Source organism: Fusarium sambucinum, chromosome IV (assembly GCF_050947815.1).
Source record: "Fusarium sambucinum isolate potato_lamoka chromosome IV, whole genome shotgun sequence".
In the NCBI taxonomy this organism is placed as follows: domain Eukaryota; kingdom Fungi; phylum Ascomycota; class Sordariomycetes; order Hypocreales; family Nectriaceae; genus Fusarium; species Fusarium sambucinum.
This window is the reverse complement of record NC_139291.1, coordinates 2,414,140-2,431,073: the sequence shown is the minus strand read 5'-3', so window position 1 is coordinate 2,431,073 and position 16,934 is coordinate 2,414,140. Positions and strand designations below refer to the sequence as shown.

At 49.1% G+C, this 16,934-nt stretch overlaps 2 protein-coding genes across 2 annotated transcripts; one reads left to right on the top strand and one right to left on the bottom strand.

Annotated features, from left to right (window-relative positions):
• Positions 1 to 181: 181 nt before the first annotated feature.
• FSST1_000821 (Clr5 domain-containing protein) lies at positions 182 to 1,865 on the top strand (the record flags this gene model as incomplete). The annotated part of the gene is made up of 2 exons (XM_083234742.1): positions 182 to 360; positions 425 to 1,865. 2 exons carry the CDS (start codon positions 182 to 184, stop codon positions 1,863 to 1,865), a joined length of 1,620 nt encoding a protein of 539 aa, XP_083091003.1.
• Positions 1,866 to 2,184: 319 nt separating this feature from the next.
• FSST1_000820 (dynein heavy chain, N-terminal region 1-domain-containing protein) lies at positions 2,185 to 15,330 on the bottom strand (the record flags this gene model as incomplete). Its single annotated transcript, XM_083234731.1, has 3 exons — positions 2,185 to 2,625; positions 2,678 to 14,979; positions 15,030 to 15,330. 3 exons carry the CDS (start codon positions 15,328 to 15,330, stop codon positions 2,185 to 2,187), a joined length of 13,044 nt encoding a protein of 4,347 aa, XP_083091002.1.
• Positions 15,331 to 16,934: the final 1,604 nt, after the last annotated feature.

Genomic DNA, 16,934 nt, shown 5'->3' with positions numbered 1-16,934 from the left:
TGAGGCGCTTCCCAAGGCAATGTCGAATTACATTCAATCATGTTCAGCCGAAAGCTGCAAAGTGCAAAATGCCACGCTTAAAAGAAGCACGATTTCGCCGCTTACAGCCGTTTCTTGATTATACTCAACACTCTACATCTTGCTTCATTATCTCAAATCTTTCATAGACGAAACAAAAGCCATGGAGTTTAGAGAAAGGTCATACTCGAGAGGGGCTGATGACAAGCAGCTCAAGCCTACAACACGCATGAATGATGAAACGTGGGAAAGGTTTAAACCTCTTCTCTGTGGCTTATACAAGCAGTATACATTGAATATAGTCATGGACTACATGGAAAAGAAATACAAAATCGTCCAGAGGTATTTCCCCCGGATATCATACAGCATTATTTTTTGTCGTTGACTAATACCTCTGGTTGAACAGCAAGCGACAATATGGTTATCGTTTCGAGAAATGGGGAGTCAAGAAGTACAATGCTAGCGACAAGAAAACAACACCCATATCCATATCGCCTGGTGCATTCGATGAGTCGGTCGATTTTGGTGATTTCGACTTCGATCAAGAATCCCGCACTTTCGATCAGCACACGCTGTTGGATCTCCGCGATGAAGACACTATAATGGCCACTGGGTTAGACGATATTGATTTTGATGAGCCATCAGATTGTGCGGAAATTCTTATCCAATATCCCTGGTCCACTGGATCAATCGAAGAAGCGAACAAGCTTGCCGCTGACTTCTGCGCTGCCATGCTCGATGACTCGAACGCTTCCGACTTATACTCATATCTCCACCAATCTGTGGCAAACAGCAGCCAGTCTTACCCGGAAACTAAAGAGTTTCTCGCTGTCTCTTGCGCTCGAGTTGCTGGTAAACCAGACAATGCTGGCAGCGCCAAGGAACTTCTTGCGCGCGAGTGTCCACATGCGTTAACGACTGGGAACTCTGACTCTCCATTTCTTCTGTCAATGCTAAAAGTGTACGTGGGAAGCCATAAAGAAGACGCGGACAGGTCAAATTTTATCCATCAAGTCACGCAAAATGTCGAGAAGTTACTCACCAGCGACCGATCACTTCCAAAAATGACACATAAGTATTCGTCTATCGATCTTGTGACGTTTTTCTTCCTCAACTATGCTTTCGAGATCTACGACGATTGCTTTGACCAGGCAAATCCCCCAGACTTCGTGACAGAGCACCTCTTGCACGAGTTTATCAAGAAGCAGCCTTTCATAAAGACACTCAGCCTCAACCGCCCCTCTCCTCTACGCCATTGTGTTGAGTGGTGCGAGGAACAACTCCGACTTAACCACCCTGTGGCTTTGCAGGATTCCCCCGTGAAGCCCAGCGCAAACATGCGATCCTGGTGGCACAATATTCGAGTTTTTTGCACCCTTTGGGGGGTCATGGTTCAGCTGGTACGGGCAAATTGTGCCCCCCGCTGGTACAATCAGTGCGAATCCGCCTTTGGCATAACTCCTTCGGAACTCCTCGTGACTCTATCTTGGATGATTTGTGATGAGACCATTACGGCGGACAATGCTGATAACGAGGGCGAGTTACTTGAAAGTGCAGCTGATGGCGCAAGTAAACTCCTCGACTTTGATGAACCCAAGCTCTGGATAGCCTTCCTCTACAAGTTTGCTTGGATGAACGAGTTGGTGAACCCGGGCGAAGACGAGAAATCTTTTGAGACTCTTGTCCAGAACCAACTTCGCCAACATGTCTCCGAGATACTCAGAATCCAGCTACCACACCCACCTGGCAGCCAGCCTGACAGCGTCACAGAATTGGACTTTTATAACCTTCCACACCAAGAATTTGCCGACTTTGGCGTTGATTCTCGAATGAACTTTTATAACTAGTGCACCGTCTAGATAGCGATAGCTTTCTGCATTCGTTCATGTATTCCTTCATGTCATTCATTTTTAGTCATTTACCCAGTCACAAAGCATGTATAAGAATGGAGTTATAGAACTAAATTACTATTTATCTTTGATAAATAAACAAAATGAATTTAAACAAGCAGGCCCGATCTATGTAATGCATGGGTATAAGCAACAATGATCCTCCGTACCTAGAACTGACAAGCTCTCTTATCAACACGCCTTGCTTGATGCCTCATCTAATAAAACAAGTAAAAAGAAAATCCATCCTCCAAGTCCACTTTAGCGGTTTCCCTCCTTACACTTCCGTCACCAACTGCTCGCCTTCATCGAGCAATTCCGTAACCTTGCGGAGGTTGCCGATAAGACTTCGACCAAGACCACCGAGGAGAAGTTTCTCGGCATTTGCAGGAAGGCCGAGATACGTGGGTGGCTCACGCTCGGGCAAGCGGTGAATCCATGCGTTGAAATCTTGGAAGCTGGTGCCAGACGGGACGGTTAGGCCACCGTCAGGTCCGTCAACAAGCTTGTGGTCAACTTCGTATGCAGAAGGAGTCAAGAAAGACGTGACGAGCTGGGAGAGAAGTTTGAAGTCTCCTTCGTCGTCAATCTTACCACCGTACGTTTCGGTCACCATGTAACGGAGCATTTCCCAGGGAATATTTTGAGGGGCAATGTTGGTTCTGTTACCAGCCGCAACATCGACCCAAGTATCGACAATGAAAGCAGAGCATTCGTACTGCTGGACGTTAGTTGACAAGCTAAGAAATGAAAAAGGGACCGAAACTTACGTCACTGTCGTTAAACTCCCAAAATCCCTTCCAACCCAGGTTGGGCGCATATCTCAATCTCTCCTGCACAACAGCATGCAAAAAGGATAAGAGCAGGTACAATCGTGCCCTTTCCACAGGACTCTTGGTCGCCCGTGTAGACAATGAAGACATCGAATCCTTCATGTTGGCTTTGACACCGGCCGGTTGCTCGTACATCAGTACACGAGATGCTCGGAGTAAGTTGACTGGAATCTTTAGACTCGACTCCATAGACAAGAAAAGTCGGAAGTCTGAATGAGGGTTGAGTGACTCCATGCGCTTCTCCAAGCTTTGCAACCAAGTAGGAGCCAAGTGAACGTTCTTGACCAAAACCCATGAGCCTGTCTGCGCGGCGTGGCTGATTGCCTTGTCGGCGCTTGCAAGACCTTCGTTGGAACCCATGGCGATGTTGGTACATTTGACGCGCATTCTCTCAACCAAATTGTCAACCTTGTAGCTGGCATCGAATCCGGGGCTTGATACCAAAGAGATCGGTAGAGTGGCAGACACTTGAGTGACTGTCTCCTTCAGGTCCTCGACAATGTCAAAGATACCCGAACCAAAGACTTGGTTGACGAAACGCTCTGCGGCAGGAACAAACCGGTCCATCCTGAAAAGTTTGACGAGCAGGAGAGAGAGTAGGGCTTGGTCGTTAGCATCGGTGTTGTCATCCCAGACCAAGGGCACGACGTTCTCGGCAAGTTCCTCTGTGAAGAACTTATCCCAGTCCTCAGTAGAGATAGAATCAACCCTTTCCTTGAGAACAGCGATCTTCTTGGCTTGGGTGAAAGCATCATCTCTTTCATCAGGATTAGATGAAAGATCCTTGCCTTCAATGCGGTTGTCGAGGATGACGTCGATCAAAGACTTGTCCATCTTATACGGCGAGGCCTGTGCAAGCAACATTCCAAGAGTAACTCGGTCTCTTTGGAGCAGACCCAGAGCTGTCCGCTTGAACGTGTTGACAAAAAGATCCTTGACAATTACATCACGCCGGATGTTGTGGTCAGTTTGGCCAGCCAGATTCTTGTTGCCATGCAGGACTGAATGGAAAATGTCAAGGAAGTACTGGAGCGAAAATTGATAGAAGTGGTTGAGGTAGTGAAGCTGCTCCAAGACGGCGAAGACAGCACTGCAAGATCTGGCGATAATGCTGTACTGTTGCGTAATCTCCTCAACCTCTGCCATAACGCCCTCGGTGTTGCTCATCTTGCCAGAGATCTCGGCAGCCTCTGTCTTGAGAGTTTCGAGTGTCTCGATAACGTTGTCATCATCAAGGATATTGCCGCGAGACTCGTTCAGGGCCTGAAGTAATCGTTTCTCCAGTTGTCGCAGATGGACCTTGAACTCGCCCTGCAGTTTGATGAGGTTTGAGCGTCGTTCATCAACGTCGGGACGCTCGGACTTGAGGACGTCGTTGAGAGATTGTGTCTGAAGACTGCTCTGGGTAACAGTGAAGTTGACGAATGTGGTTCGACTGCAAATGTCGGGGGCGAAGGTGGCGGACGGGTCACGAGTTGATAGATAGATCTTGAATGCCGGCGAGAAATCAATCTCCTGCTTGCCAAGTTGAATAAGCACACGGCCGCCAGTCTTTTGGTATTCCTTGTTGAGAACATGATTAAGGATAGGATCCAAGTGCTCGGCATCCTGAATAAGAATCGGGTTACCGAAACGGAGAGAACTCTCAAGCTGCTTAGTAAAGGTATCGTCCAAGAAGCTTGTCACCGTTAGACGGCGGTCTTTGCATTCTCTCTGCAAGAATTCCGTAACTCGTCCGGAAGGATCAATAATGAGGGGGTAACGGTTGAAGCGCTTGAGAATGATGGCGTTCTCGGTGCACAGGTCATCAACAGGAAGAGTGTTCTCCTGCCAGCTAAGACGCTCATCTGCAGTCGACAGATATTCAGTCACAGGGTTTGTCGATTTGTAGTGTATACCGGAAAGGTGAAGCTGGTGGAACCAGTCATCCATCATCGACTTTCGGAAAGTCTGATCATAGAGACCACTGTAGGCCAAGAAAGCAGCAGCGACAAGAACGTCTCCCACGAGAGTGCTGATTTGGATCTCGAAAGACTTGCTGCCTTCTTCCCAACGAACTCGTTCTGACGACAAACTGTCGAGAAGTCGAACACTTCGGTCGACCTTGAACTGAACTTTTGACATCTCTGCCTTGATGGACTGTGTCTCACTGATGAGTGCAGCATATTCGGTCTTGTATTGGTTAATGCTTGACTCCAGCCCAGCGATTTCGTCCTGAGTAGCCTGGGCTTCTGCCTTCGTCTGGAGTGCTTGCTCCTCCAGCTGCTCAACCTCGTGCTTCAGAGGACCAACACGGTCGAGAATGTCAAAGTAGTTGACCTGAGCGGTAACCCACTGGACAAGGGGTCCGCATGCCTTGGACGCACGGTTGACCTTCTCAAATGTGAATTCGGGGTTGGATAAGAAATCACTGCGCATCTTGTTCCTCAAGGACTTGGTCATCTGCCTAGCATTGTCGAACATGAGAATACTGGCAATGAAATCGTCCTTTCGAACAATACCTTGGACAGCCTTCCAGTCGTTGATCTTGTGGCCAAGCAAGGTACACACAGCATCCATAGCAAGCTTCACACCCTGAGGCGGGTTACCCATGGACCTGACTTCGGTCAAGTGCTGACGCTTGATGTTGCTGACACTGGCCTTTGCCTCCTCGACGGCAGGCTCTGCCTTGGCAAGGTCCTCCAACACAACCTTCTTTCGTGAGGCAACCTCAATTTCCTGCTTGTCCAAAGCAGCCTGAATCTCCAAAGCGGTACTTTTCCTTTGCTCCGCTTCGCGCTGATCGGCCACCATTCGTTGTAGCTTTTCGTTTGCCTCTGCATCCTTCTGCTCCAGCTGCTTTTTCTTCTCGGCCAGGCTTACTCGAAGATCTCGAACCTTGTCGACAGTGTCTCTAAGCTTTTCCAGACCAACATTAAGATGTCGTTGCTGCTCTTCAAGATCCTCTCGTTTCTCATTGTAGAGTTTGACATACTGAGCGACGAAATCGAGGAAGTGACGAGGTGTTAAGAAGGTGATCTTGCCTTGCTGCTTAAACAGCTTTTCGTTGTATCTTTGAAGAGAGTAGTGAATGTACACCATCGAGTTGACAACCGTCTCACGATGAGAAGGAGGCAGTTGCAGGCCACGATAGGCCACAGGGACAGTATCGGGACAATTAAAGTTGCTTCGGTCCAGATCAATGGACTGTGTGAGCTCATGGCCGACTTGGAAAAGGGCTTGATCAGACCAATCACCAAACCAGTTTAGAACACAACGATTGAACAAGGCAGGACTGGTAGCAGCCTTGGAAGACAGACCATCCTCGGGCGGGTTCATCGTGAAGACGACGTGCAGGTTCTTGACGATTTGCTGAGTGAACCACTTGTACAACTCCTCAGGGGAGTCTAGGTGCAGGTTTTGTCGCTGGGCACCTTCCTTACAAGCGGTCATGAGGGCAGCATATTCATCACCCTCGAAAAGGCCTGGAACTTCGGCGTTGGCGAGCAAGGTGTTCATTCTCTCCAGGAAGCCTGAATCCAACACGTTTGATTCGTCCATGATAAAGCAGATCTTCTCGCCCTTACAACCACATCGTCGAAGGACATCTCGCAGATCGTCATCAAAGTCCTCGGCGGAATACTTTCCATGCACCTTGATCTGGAAAACCTTGAGACCGTTCATCCAGGCCACGAAACGAGACAAGGTTGTCTTGCCACTACCACTAACACCAATTAAGATGAGATGGCCTTGGGGCTGTCGGAAGACACGATCGATGCGTAACACGTGCTCCAACACATCATTAAATAGGATTAGAGGAACATCAACCTCTTCCTCGCAGAAGGTCTTCAGTCTCGCCTTGACGAAGTCTCTCAGTTGCTCACGGTCCACAGGGACGTAGTTCTTAGAGAGCCAGTTAGAGAAGAGAATAGGTCCTCCAAGGGCCTTTTCCTCCTCGATGTTAGGGAAATATTCGAGTGCGATGCGGCGCACAGCCTCGTCAGTCCACTGTCGCTCTTGCTCAGCAACCAATCGATCTTGGAACAGGCGAAGAGCTTCATGGGCCCAGATTCGGATGAGGCCTTCAATAGACAAGCTTTCCAAAGGTCGGATGGCCTCATAAATGCCACGAACCCATCGTGTCAGCTCACGAGGACTGTACACGTAGTGAGGTTGAATCTTCGGCGTAAATCTCTGCTGGGACTCGAGATATAAACGAACCATGGCATGAGTAAGGGCTTCAGAATATCCTCGAAGGGATGGGATAATCTTGAGAACTGCAGAGTTGAAAGTGCCATAAATCTGGTTGAGGGATAGTTCACCAGGATAGTCGACCATGATGAGTGGTGCATGTCGAAGGAATCTAGCGCCCATAGGTGTACGTCCAGCGTCGGTGGGAGGATTGCAAGCACCGACGAACTGAATACGATCGAGTGTGACCCAAGACTTATCAGATGTTCGCCAGAAACCATTGTGCTCAACCATTTGGCGCAGGAAGGAGATGGCGCGTTGAGTTCCGTACTTGTCTGGTGCCGGCAAATTGATTTCATCACAGAAGACAACGAGCCATCTGCCGATTTGAGTCGGGGAGAGCATGACGCCATTCAGTGTTTTCTTGTACTCACAATACTGCTCAAACGTCTTGATAAGAAGATCGGGAGTTGTTGCGCTCGAGAAGTTCAGACCAACAACCTCCATGTTGGGCAGCTTGCGAAGTGCGCTGAACAAAGTCATTGTTTTACCTGAACCAGGAGGACCACAGAGTAGTAGAGGCTTATGCTCTGCAAGCCACGAGTAAAGGACATCCTCGTGACGGACAGTGTCCAGAGTAGGAATGACCACATCGGTCTGGGTTACGGAGTGTGTGTTGACTTCAACTGTAGGCACCTGGTTCTGCCATGGAGCCCATTCACACTTGGGTAGGGTCACATCAAAGTCGATGAGCGAGCTAGTGCCGTCAATAGGAGGGGAGCCAAAATTGGCCAAAGCACAAAGCTCGTCGCCAAATGCTTTCCGATCTTTGAGAGGGCAGTCACCAGTGAGTGCCCAGACGAGTGCAAGCAGGAGCTTCTTTGAAATGAAGGACTCGATCTGTTCAGACTCCAAGGGGAAGTCGGAATGCTGCACGTTATAATCAATGGCATCCCGGACTGCTTTGTTTAGCAGTGAGAAGAGAGTCGTAAGGACTCGCGCGACAGTAAACTCCATGATATGGTTGTAAGCCTCAGCTTGCTTGAGAGCCCGTAAGATGAAGTCTTCTTCAGAGAGATAAATACGAAGCAAGGCCGCAAACTCGCCTTGCACGGCCAAAGTCTTGGCAGGGTTCTGGGCGGTAGTAACGTTATCTTCATCCAAATCCTCGAAGGGGACGCTGCTGAGGGTGGACAGATAGTTTTCGACCAGCATGTTGGGCGATACGGTGTCCTCACTGAACCAAACCATACCACAACGACTGACAGTAGCTAGAGTTGCATACTTCAAGGTCTCGACTTCGAACATGATTCGAACGTTGGAGGGAAGGTTGAGACGCTCACCATTGGGAAGCGTAAGCAGCTTGTTGTCGTCGAGTACACTGTTCAGGTTTTCAACCCATTCGGGGTCTACGTCACCATCGAAGACGATCCAATGTCGTTTAGAGTCCTCGCCACGAAGGTTGTCGACAATCTTTCGCAGAATACTAGTGAACAAACCATCTGTCCATTCCCGAGTGGTTGAGTCAAGGTTTCCGTACAAAGCCTCCTTTGACATGACTTTTGAGTCGATCACATGCGAAACACCTTCCACTCCTTCAACCTTCTGAAGGGCATCAAGCAGAAGTCTCCAGGCAGCGGATTTACCAGAACCAGAGTTACCAACCATCATAACACCATGGTGGATTTTCTGGATCTGGTACAGTTGGAGAACCTTGGTCATCCAAAGCTCGTTGACCACGAGGTGACGTTCAGCAGCAAGGGTTCGAATAGCGTCTTCCAGTGCTACAAGGTTGGCAGGGACATATTGTACGCCAGGGAAGCAATCAGTTTCGATGGTCATCATGATATCGACATCGGACTTGATCAGTTTAGGCGCAATCGTTTCTCGGATGCTTTGCACAATGATTTCAGGCTCAACAACCTCCTCAGCACCAAGAGTTCCATCACCGAGACGGGCACGTTTCAGGCCACCAGAGCTGACCAGGACACTCTTGAGAGCACGAAGACCAAAGTCATAGTGAGCTTGTTTGGACAACCTGCCAGAACACTGATCGAAGAAAGGTACAGTGTGCTTAGACAATTGCTTGGCTTGATTGAAACCTTGGGAGTAAAGCATGACCTCGGCAATAAGCTCCTTGTCAGGCTTAGACATTGCTACGCTGCGGAAGAGCTTCTTCAAGTTATCGGGCAAGTTGGAACGGCCAGCATAACCAGGGTTCATGGTGATGAAGATACCAGTGTTTTCGTTGACATGAAGCTGGCGGCCGACCAACTCGATCTGTGACTGGTCGTCTTCAGCACCTTGTTTGAGACCTAGCTGGATATTCTGGATCTGCTGCGAGACAGCGGAAAGAATTCGCTCCTCCAGACGGTTGAACTCGTCGAAACAGCCCCAAGCACCAACTTGGCAAATACCAAGGAAGATACGGCCCATGGCCTGGAAATCAAAAGTATCATCACAGCAGAATACAAGTGTGAATCTACCGAGTTGGACGCCCAGAGCCTTGACTGATTCTGTTTTACCAGTACCGGCAGGTCCGTATGGTGAACCACCAAGACGTTGACAGAGAGCTTGGGTAAGTGTGAGGAAGCATCGGTCGGTAAGAGGTGTGCGAACAAGGCGTTCAGGAACTCCCAGATACTCAAAGCCGTAGTTGAGTTTAGCATTGGCCATCTTGATGTAAAGTCGATCTAGGAATTCGCCCTCGGGATTGTAGATGTATCTCATCTGCAACTGCCACAGGTAGTGGCCTGTAGAGTTGGCGTTGGCATTGATGAGCTTCTCGATAGTGTCCCGTTGATGAACACACTCGGTAATGAGCTGTTCACATTTCTTCCTCAGAATGACTTCCAGCTCCCCTAGAACTGTGTCGGCGAGTACTCGAAGGACCTCTACCTCACGCTCGAACAAGAGTTTCAGTGTGCTGCCGCCATCAGTAAGGGATCGGTTGACGGCTGTGGTCCAAGCAGCTTGAGTAGCAAGAACAACAATCTGACTGGGGTATGCATCCATGAACGCATTCAACGCATCGCGATCAATAGTCTCGGATTCAAAAATGGGGGTATACTGGTCAACGGCCTCAGCAAGAAGCTCGGCAAGCGTTGACTTCATGCCACCTTCAAGAAGAGCCAGCCAGTCGTTGATCTTGGGTGTTTTGGCAAGAGAAATTTCCTTCTTCAGCCGAACGACTTCGCCCTCTTTGGAAGTAAAGCCAGAAATGACAGTCTCGTCATCCATGACGAGACCTGACAGACCCGCAAACATCTTCTTGAAATGCTTGGCAATGCGCAGCGTGTCGTTGCTGTTACCAATCATCTCTAGCAGATCCTCGTCACCAACGAAGTAGAATCGAGGGAACGAAACACGCTCCTTCTCCAAGTATTCACCCAAAGCCTTCTGGATCTTGTTGAGCATTTCGGCGAGTCGCTCCAGCGACTTCTGTACATTGGGAATGTTTAGGACTTCCAGTACGTATGGGGATTTATTGGCCTTCTTCATGACAGCCAAGAATTCGCTGTTGATGTTTTGGAATCGCCCTGACTCAATAGGCAAGAGATGCTTGATATCAGCGTTACCAGTAAAGACACCCTCAAGGTAGACCCATTGACGCTGGACATCAATCCAAACATCAAAGAGAACATGAACACGGTTGAGCTTGTCTTCCCAAGACACGGCTTCTTCCTCAAACTCCTTGTAATAGGGGGAATGCTTCATAGCCTGAAGTGAATTCAGGTTCTCACTGCATTTCGCAAAGAGGTCGTCCCAGCCACGAATGAGGCGAATCTTGTTTTGATAGCCGACCATCTCAAGAGCGTAGTTCTGCCAGGTTTCGCGAACCTGTTTCAAGAACTCCTCCAAAGCCATCTCACCTTGCGCCTGTGCGATGATATCCTTTACAATAACTTCAGTAGCAACGAGGTTGAGGTCCCAGACATCACCAAGAGTCATAGAGCTGGGCGAAAATCGTTTTTGAGGCTTGATCTGTTTGTAAATCTTAACCCAGTGGCGCTCACGAATAGCATCAGACTTGAGGTCAGAAAGGATAGGGTTGACCTTAAGGAAACCACGCAGGATACCCTGGACGTGCTCGAAAGCAGCGTACTGTCGCATCCTGCTGGGCATATCCTTGGTACTCTTAATGAGGTCGTCGACCTTAGAACGAATCTTTCGTGGTTGAACAGCAGTCCAGAGAATATCACGCGTCTCGTTAAGGCTAGCCCAGATAGTTGAGAGGTTTGACCAAACAGACTGGAAATCCCGAACTTCTTCAAGCGTTGATTCAAGGGATGTATCAAGACTGGCGGGGATATCCAACGCTTCCTTAGCCTTGACCACCATTTGCGCATCGTCCTGCAGCTTCGAAATGCGAGCTTCAAAAGAAGATAATGTAGCAGAAGCAGCATCAGGTTGGATGGTTCCAGACACCGGTTTCTCCTCATTCCACTGGGCTGCGATCTCTGCGATTCGCTCGTTGACCAGCTTATCCTCTGCAGTAATCTTTGCCCGTAGCGCGTCACTTTGTTCTTGGACAATCCTCGATTTCTTGTCGAGAATTTCCTTCAAGGCTTCCCACTGGCTGTCAATCTGCTCAATGTGCAGCCAGTCGTTGGGGAACTGGTATCGCTGCCTCACGAGCATTGACTGACCCTGTCGGAACATGTCAATTTCAGGGGCCCATGTCTTGACATTACGCTTGCAACTCTGGACGACAGTGATGAATTGCACAGCCTGAGCAGTTGACGAAGCGTCGGAACTTTGGTTCTCGAGGTGTTTGCGCGCCTTCTCAATCTCTGCGTTGATGTCGCGCATACGGTTACCAAGACGGCTTGCAAACTTCATCAGAATTTCATGCTGCCACTGGTCGTACTTTGCATTGACCTTGGTCTGAACTTGGTCATAGTCAATTGTGAGATGACCGAATTCGCGGCTGACCTCTTGTGTATCGAATGTAGATCGGTTCTTGCGGAGATCTTGGAGAAGCTGCAACCATCGCGGGAGTGGTTCTCCAAGAGCGTCATATACTTGCTCAGACTGGAGATCCCAGAGGGACTGGAATTGCAGCCACTTGTCGACATAAGCGCTGATCTCCTGGAGCTTCTTTTCCATGGAAACATAGACACGTTGCAGCAGTCCGGCGCACTCGGTAGGCAAATCGGTAAAGCGAAGCTCGTCGTTAGCCGTAGTGGTAAGAGTCATTTGATAACGGGAGGCCTTGATCTTGCGAAGGTTGCAAACGATTCCAAGCCACTCGTGTAGATGGAGGAACCAGCTCGCACGCGCAAATTCCAGAGGCGGATCAAGATAGATGACTTGGTTGCGCATGACAACTTCAAGCACGAGACGCTTCATCGTTGGGCTTTCTGGCTTGCTCTCATCGTTGTTGGCCCTCCTACGCGACTCTTCCTCGGTTGTCTCATCCTCAAATGCAGTAATCCACGAATGAACTGCGCTCTGAAGTCGTGTGAGAAGTATCGACTGAATCTTAGCGTTCAGCTCCCGCACCCAAAAGTCCAAGTTGACATATTGTTCAAGGTTTAACTGGTCAACGGCCGATTGAATCGTATCCAGTCGGCTGTGGAACGCGGCTTCCTCGTAGGGGCATGTGCTGAGTTCCTTCAAGGCTTGTTCAACCGTGGCATGAATGAAGTTCAAGGAGACTGCTTTCTGCTGGAGTACAGAAACGGCGGCAGCGAAACCGCGGATGAACATGCCATGCTTACTCTCGGTGTTCTTGGCTAGTCCAAAATCAGTTCCAGTAGGTAGCAATGGGCGAGTTTGTCTGTTCTCGGAGTAAAACAACTCGTGCGAGTTGATGAAGGACTCCCATCGAAGCGGTACACCTTCACCGACAAGTCTGTACACTTCATTTCGATATCCATTGAGAAGGACAGACTCCTCTCCCATGACCGCAATTTGACGAAGGGTTTGAGAGAGAGTTCTGACACTCTCCATCAAGCTGACGGCATAGGGGTAAACACGTTTCGCATCTTTAGACACAGTAGTAACAGCATGTGGCACTGAGTAAGATTGCCAAGTCAGGTTGCGGGTTTCCTTGAACAAGGTAATGACCTGAGGGTCGAAATTGACGTTGAGTTCGAGGATGCCGCCAGCAGATCGCACACGAGCGATCTCAAAAAGCTGTCCAGAGATGGAAATTTTGCGTCGTCCGACATCGTTGAGCCAGGCATCGTAGATTCGGCTAGTGTCGAGCTTCTGCTTGAATAGCTCGCTCTCCTCTTGTAGCTTATGGCCTTCGGCATGCAGAGTCCAGTCAGGACCAAGAACGGCTTCTACCTTGCGCATATACCCTTCCAGCTGGAACTCAATCTGGCGTGCCCAAATGATGGCACCAGATACAGGGGGAAGATCACGCAGTTGAGCCATGGCGTGTGTTTCTGAGTGGCCATACTGCTGCTTGAAGCGTTCGTGCAGACCGTTAATAGCCTGCTTGACGTGGTCCATCAGCTGGTTCTGGTACTCTTGGATGGCGCCACGAATCTTGGGGCGCACAAAAAGTGCGTTGAACTTGGAGAACACTCGGAACATTTCGTTTGCAGTCTTAGCAGTAGCGAGTCGATCGCGAAGTCTGGAAATGATGGAGTTCTCTACTCGTGTCGTACGTTCGTTGTAAAGATTCTCGGCTCGTACCCATCGCTCTTTGCCCTGGTCTGTAACATCCAGCATGTCGACATTCTGAAGAGCCTCCCAAGCCTGCTTGACTTCCTCAACAGCGTCAACATCGCCCATCTCCTCCACAATAACGCCATCAGATCCAGTGGTCTCAGCCACACCTGGGATAGTGGCCTGTGGGCCAAGGACGGTAACAATAGTGCGTTGGAGCTGCTCGTGGTTGTCGCGGAAAGTACTGACATACTTGATTCTTGCCTCCAGTTCAGAGTGCTTCTTGACGATCTTGATAGGGATGAATTTCTCGTTTCGGCGGCGGGTCACTTCACGGGCTACATTGGTAAATTCCTTGATATTTTCCTCCCAGGTCTGGAAAATATGGTCACAGGTCTGCATGATGTTCTTGAATTGCTGGTAATCAAGATTGACCAATTCAGTACCTGACAACAGTCTGTGAAGCACATCGTCCAGATCGGCGGAGATAGCTTCGACAAGCGGAAGAGCCCTTCGGATAGGGTAGGGACAAATCCTCAGCTTCTTGTTCAGGTGCCCAAAGATTTGCTGGATGGCCTCCTCGACCTTGGACAGCGAAGTAGCAGAAAGCAGCTCATCGAGAGGAAAATCTCGCATGAGCTGGTTGTACTTCTGTACCTTATCCATAGCCTCCTTTAGACCTGTATCAGCCGTGAAACTCACGGTAGCCTGGAAACGCTTGGCATTCTTGAGGATTTCCAGCGTCAGGAGAACTCCTTCACTACGGAGCTGACCTTCAATCCCTTCTAGAGCTGACTCCATGGACAACCAAAAATTGACTTCCTGGCTTGCAGTACTAAACTCCTGATTCGCATTTGAGGAAGGATCCTTGGTCAACTTGGTGATTCCTTGAATCGACTTGATCCAAGTATTGACATTAGCCTGCAATCGGTTCAGGAAAGTACTGTCTTGAAGAAGATTCTGGGGAATCCCATCGATGGAGGGACGGTTGTTGTTGGCTTCAGCGTCATCGAGGACGTTCTGGACAATCGAATGGAACGTGAGGGAGATCTCGGGAATATCGACGTTCTGCTGGAGGTGCAACAAGCTCAATTCCAGGTCGTTGAGTCGTTTCTTTGTCACAGGAATTCCCGTTTTCGCATCCACATCGGCTCTTCCTCGCGAGCCGTTGGCCAGCTGTTGACTCTTGGTGTTAGCATCAAAGTAAGGTACCAAGGCGTGGTGAACCTGAGAATGGAGAACCTCCCACGGGGAGAGTACTGAGCCCTGTTCTCCAACTCCAGCGTTGAGGGATGCAGGACCAGGCAGATTAGTAATGAATATTTGAGATGTAAGAGGTCGGATCGGATCTATGGGCTGAGGCGATTTGATGAGAACGAGAGAAGCAACGGTCGTTGGCGACGAGGAGATCTCGGTGGACAGCGTATAGTTGTAAGCAGCGGGTGCTATATTCACGTCAGTAAAGACATTCTATGCACATCATGATCTTACGTACCCGAAGGGTCGGCACCAGGCTCTACTGCAGATGAGCTTGCGAAATCCTTCTGGATATAGAGCACATTCTGTGTATCGTTCGCAAAACGTGTGCAGCGAGAAACAGTCTCGCCGTAACGGGCTTTGTGAAGCAAGCTTCCAACCTGTTCGAGTTCCTCCCGTGTAGCACCAAGTGCAATCTCGCAGACGGAGGCCAGATGCTCGACAACGCGCTCCGGCTCAATAGTGGGAAAGGTTGGGGGAGACGTAACGCCGTTAGCGGAAGCTCCTGGGCTCGGCACGGCGGGCGAGGTGACCTCCATTGTTGTTGAATGAAGATCGGAAGAAGATTTTATGTCCAGTTTAATACCTCTCAGTCATTTCCAGATCGTCGCTTCGGTATGGGTATAGGACGCAGAAAGTCGAGGAGGGTCTGTCTATGTGGCGGTCGAGAGCTTTAGGTTAGGCGAAATAGCTTTATGGCAAGTCAAATATTAAAACAGCTTTAGCAACATCAAAAGATAATCTCAGAGACTAAGGAGCGTAGTGGTGAGTATCAGCAGGGTTCGTTGCGAAATAAAGTCGCGGAGATGGTATGAAATCCTCAGCGACTGATCGGGGTTTGGTGGAATAAGATGAGATTCACCATCCAGGAGTTGTTGACTTTCGTTTGGAAGGGCACCGCACCGCACCTTAGGCTGGTTCTACCGAATCTACGCGACTTAGGTTCAGGGGAAACCCCTGTCGCGACAGGTCTGGTCGGCAATTGGATAGAATGGATGTGTCAGGAGTCGATTGGAGGAGAATGCGTCCCGCTATTGAGCGCCGAGCCCCACCTCTCATTGAAATTCAAGCGGGCAAATATGGATTCATAGGAGGTACTCTGTAGATAGGTAGTAGCTGGTACTGGTGCATTTACTACCAAACAAGCCCTACTAAGTGTGGTTTTGATATTCTAACTTGTCCTAGAGATCAAAGGCTCATATTCGCGTTATCAGTGATTCAAGTACTCTGCAGGTCTAGATACAAATTGCGTAATTCCCTATAGCACTACAGAGTATGATAAGAGTAAATCCAATACTTCCGCCTGGACCCTTGAATCCAAATCAGGCATATTGTATCTATCCTATACCCCCTCTTCCATTCGAATAATAGCCCGCATAGAAACACATGGCATTGAAGCCAATGAATGTTGCAAGCCGCCATAGGCCACTGCAGATTGATGGGGTGGGACAGGATGTGACCCGCCAATTGAGCTTGCATGCGAGCTTTGGTTGGCCAGAGTCTTCCTACCAGGGCCTCCCCAGGTTACCGGCTAACCATCGTGGCGGTCTCCCGCACCGAGAGGGGGTCCCGGCTGGGCTGCATGTTAATGCACCAAGTAACATGAGAGCTTTCAAGAAGGGTTCCAAATGCATGCCATTTAGATGCGCCCACGGTATGTTTCATGTCATACATAGAGTCACTCCAAAAGCCACATAAAAGCGATAAGGGCGGGCATCAAACAAGATTTGCCGTTCTGAACGTGTACATAGCGGCCGTATAATAGTTGACAGGACGATAATGCTCTATCGACCCCTACTGGCCCAACATAGTGCCTGCTAACAGAATTAACAAGTGTGAGCAAGTGGGTACTTTGACAATTACAGTATCAGAAAAGTTGTTCAATTCATGGAAGCACAAGGGACGAAATTAGTGGGTCAGTTTAAGCTACTTAGGATAGACTTCGTAGGTTGTTTATTTTTGTGTCCTAAAACTTAAAGGCTAACTTTTCTAGCACCCTCTAGACTCTATCCATCCAACGAGTTACACTAAATAAATCTCAAGATATCATGAATTAACTCGACGTTTGTAAAGCTAACGTTAAACGTCTTAGATCCACTACTTGTTATATCCTTCATAGCTAAATCTTGAGGAGTAGGTTATT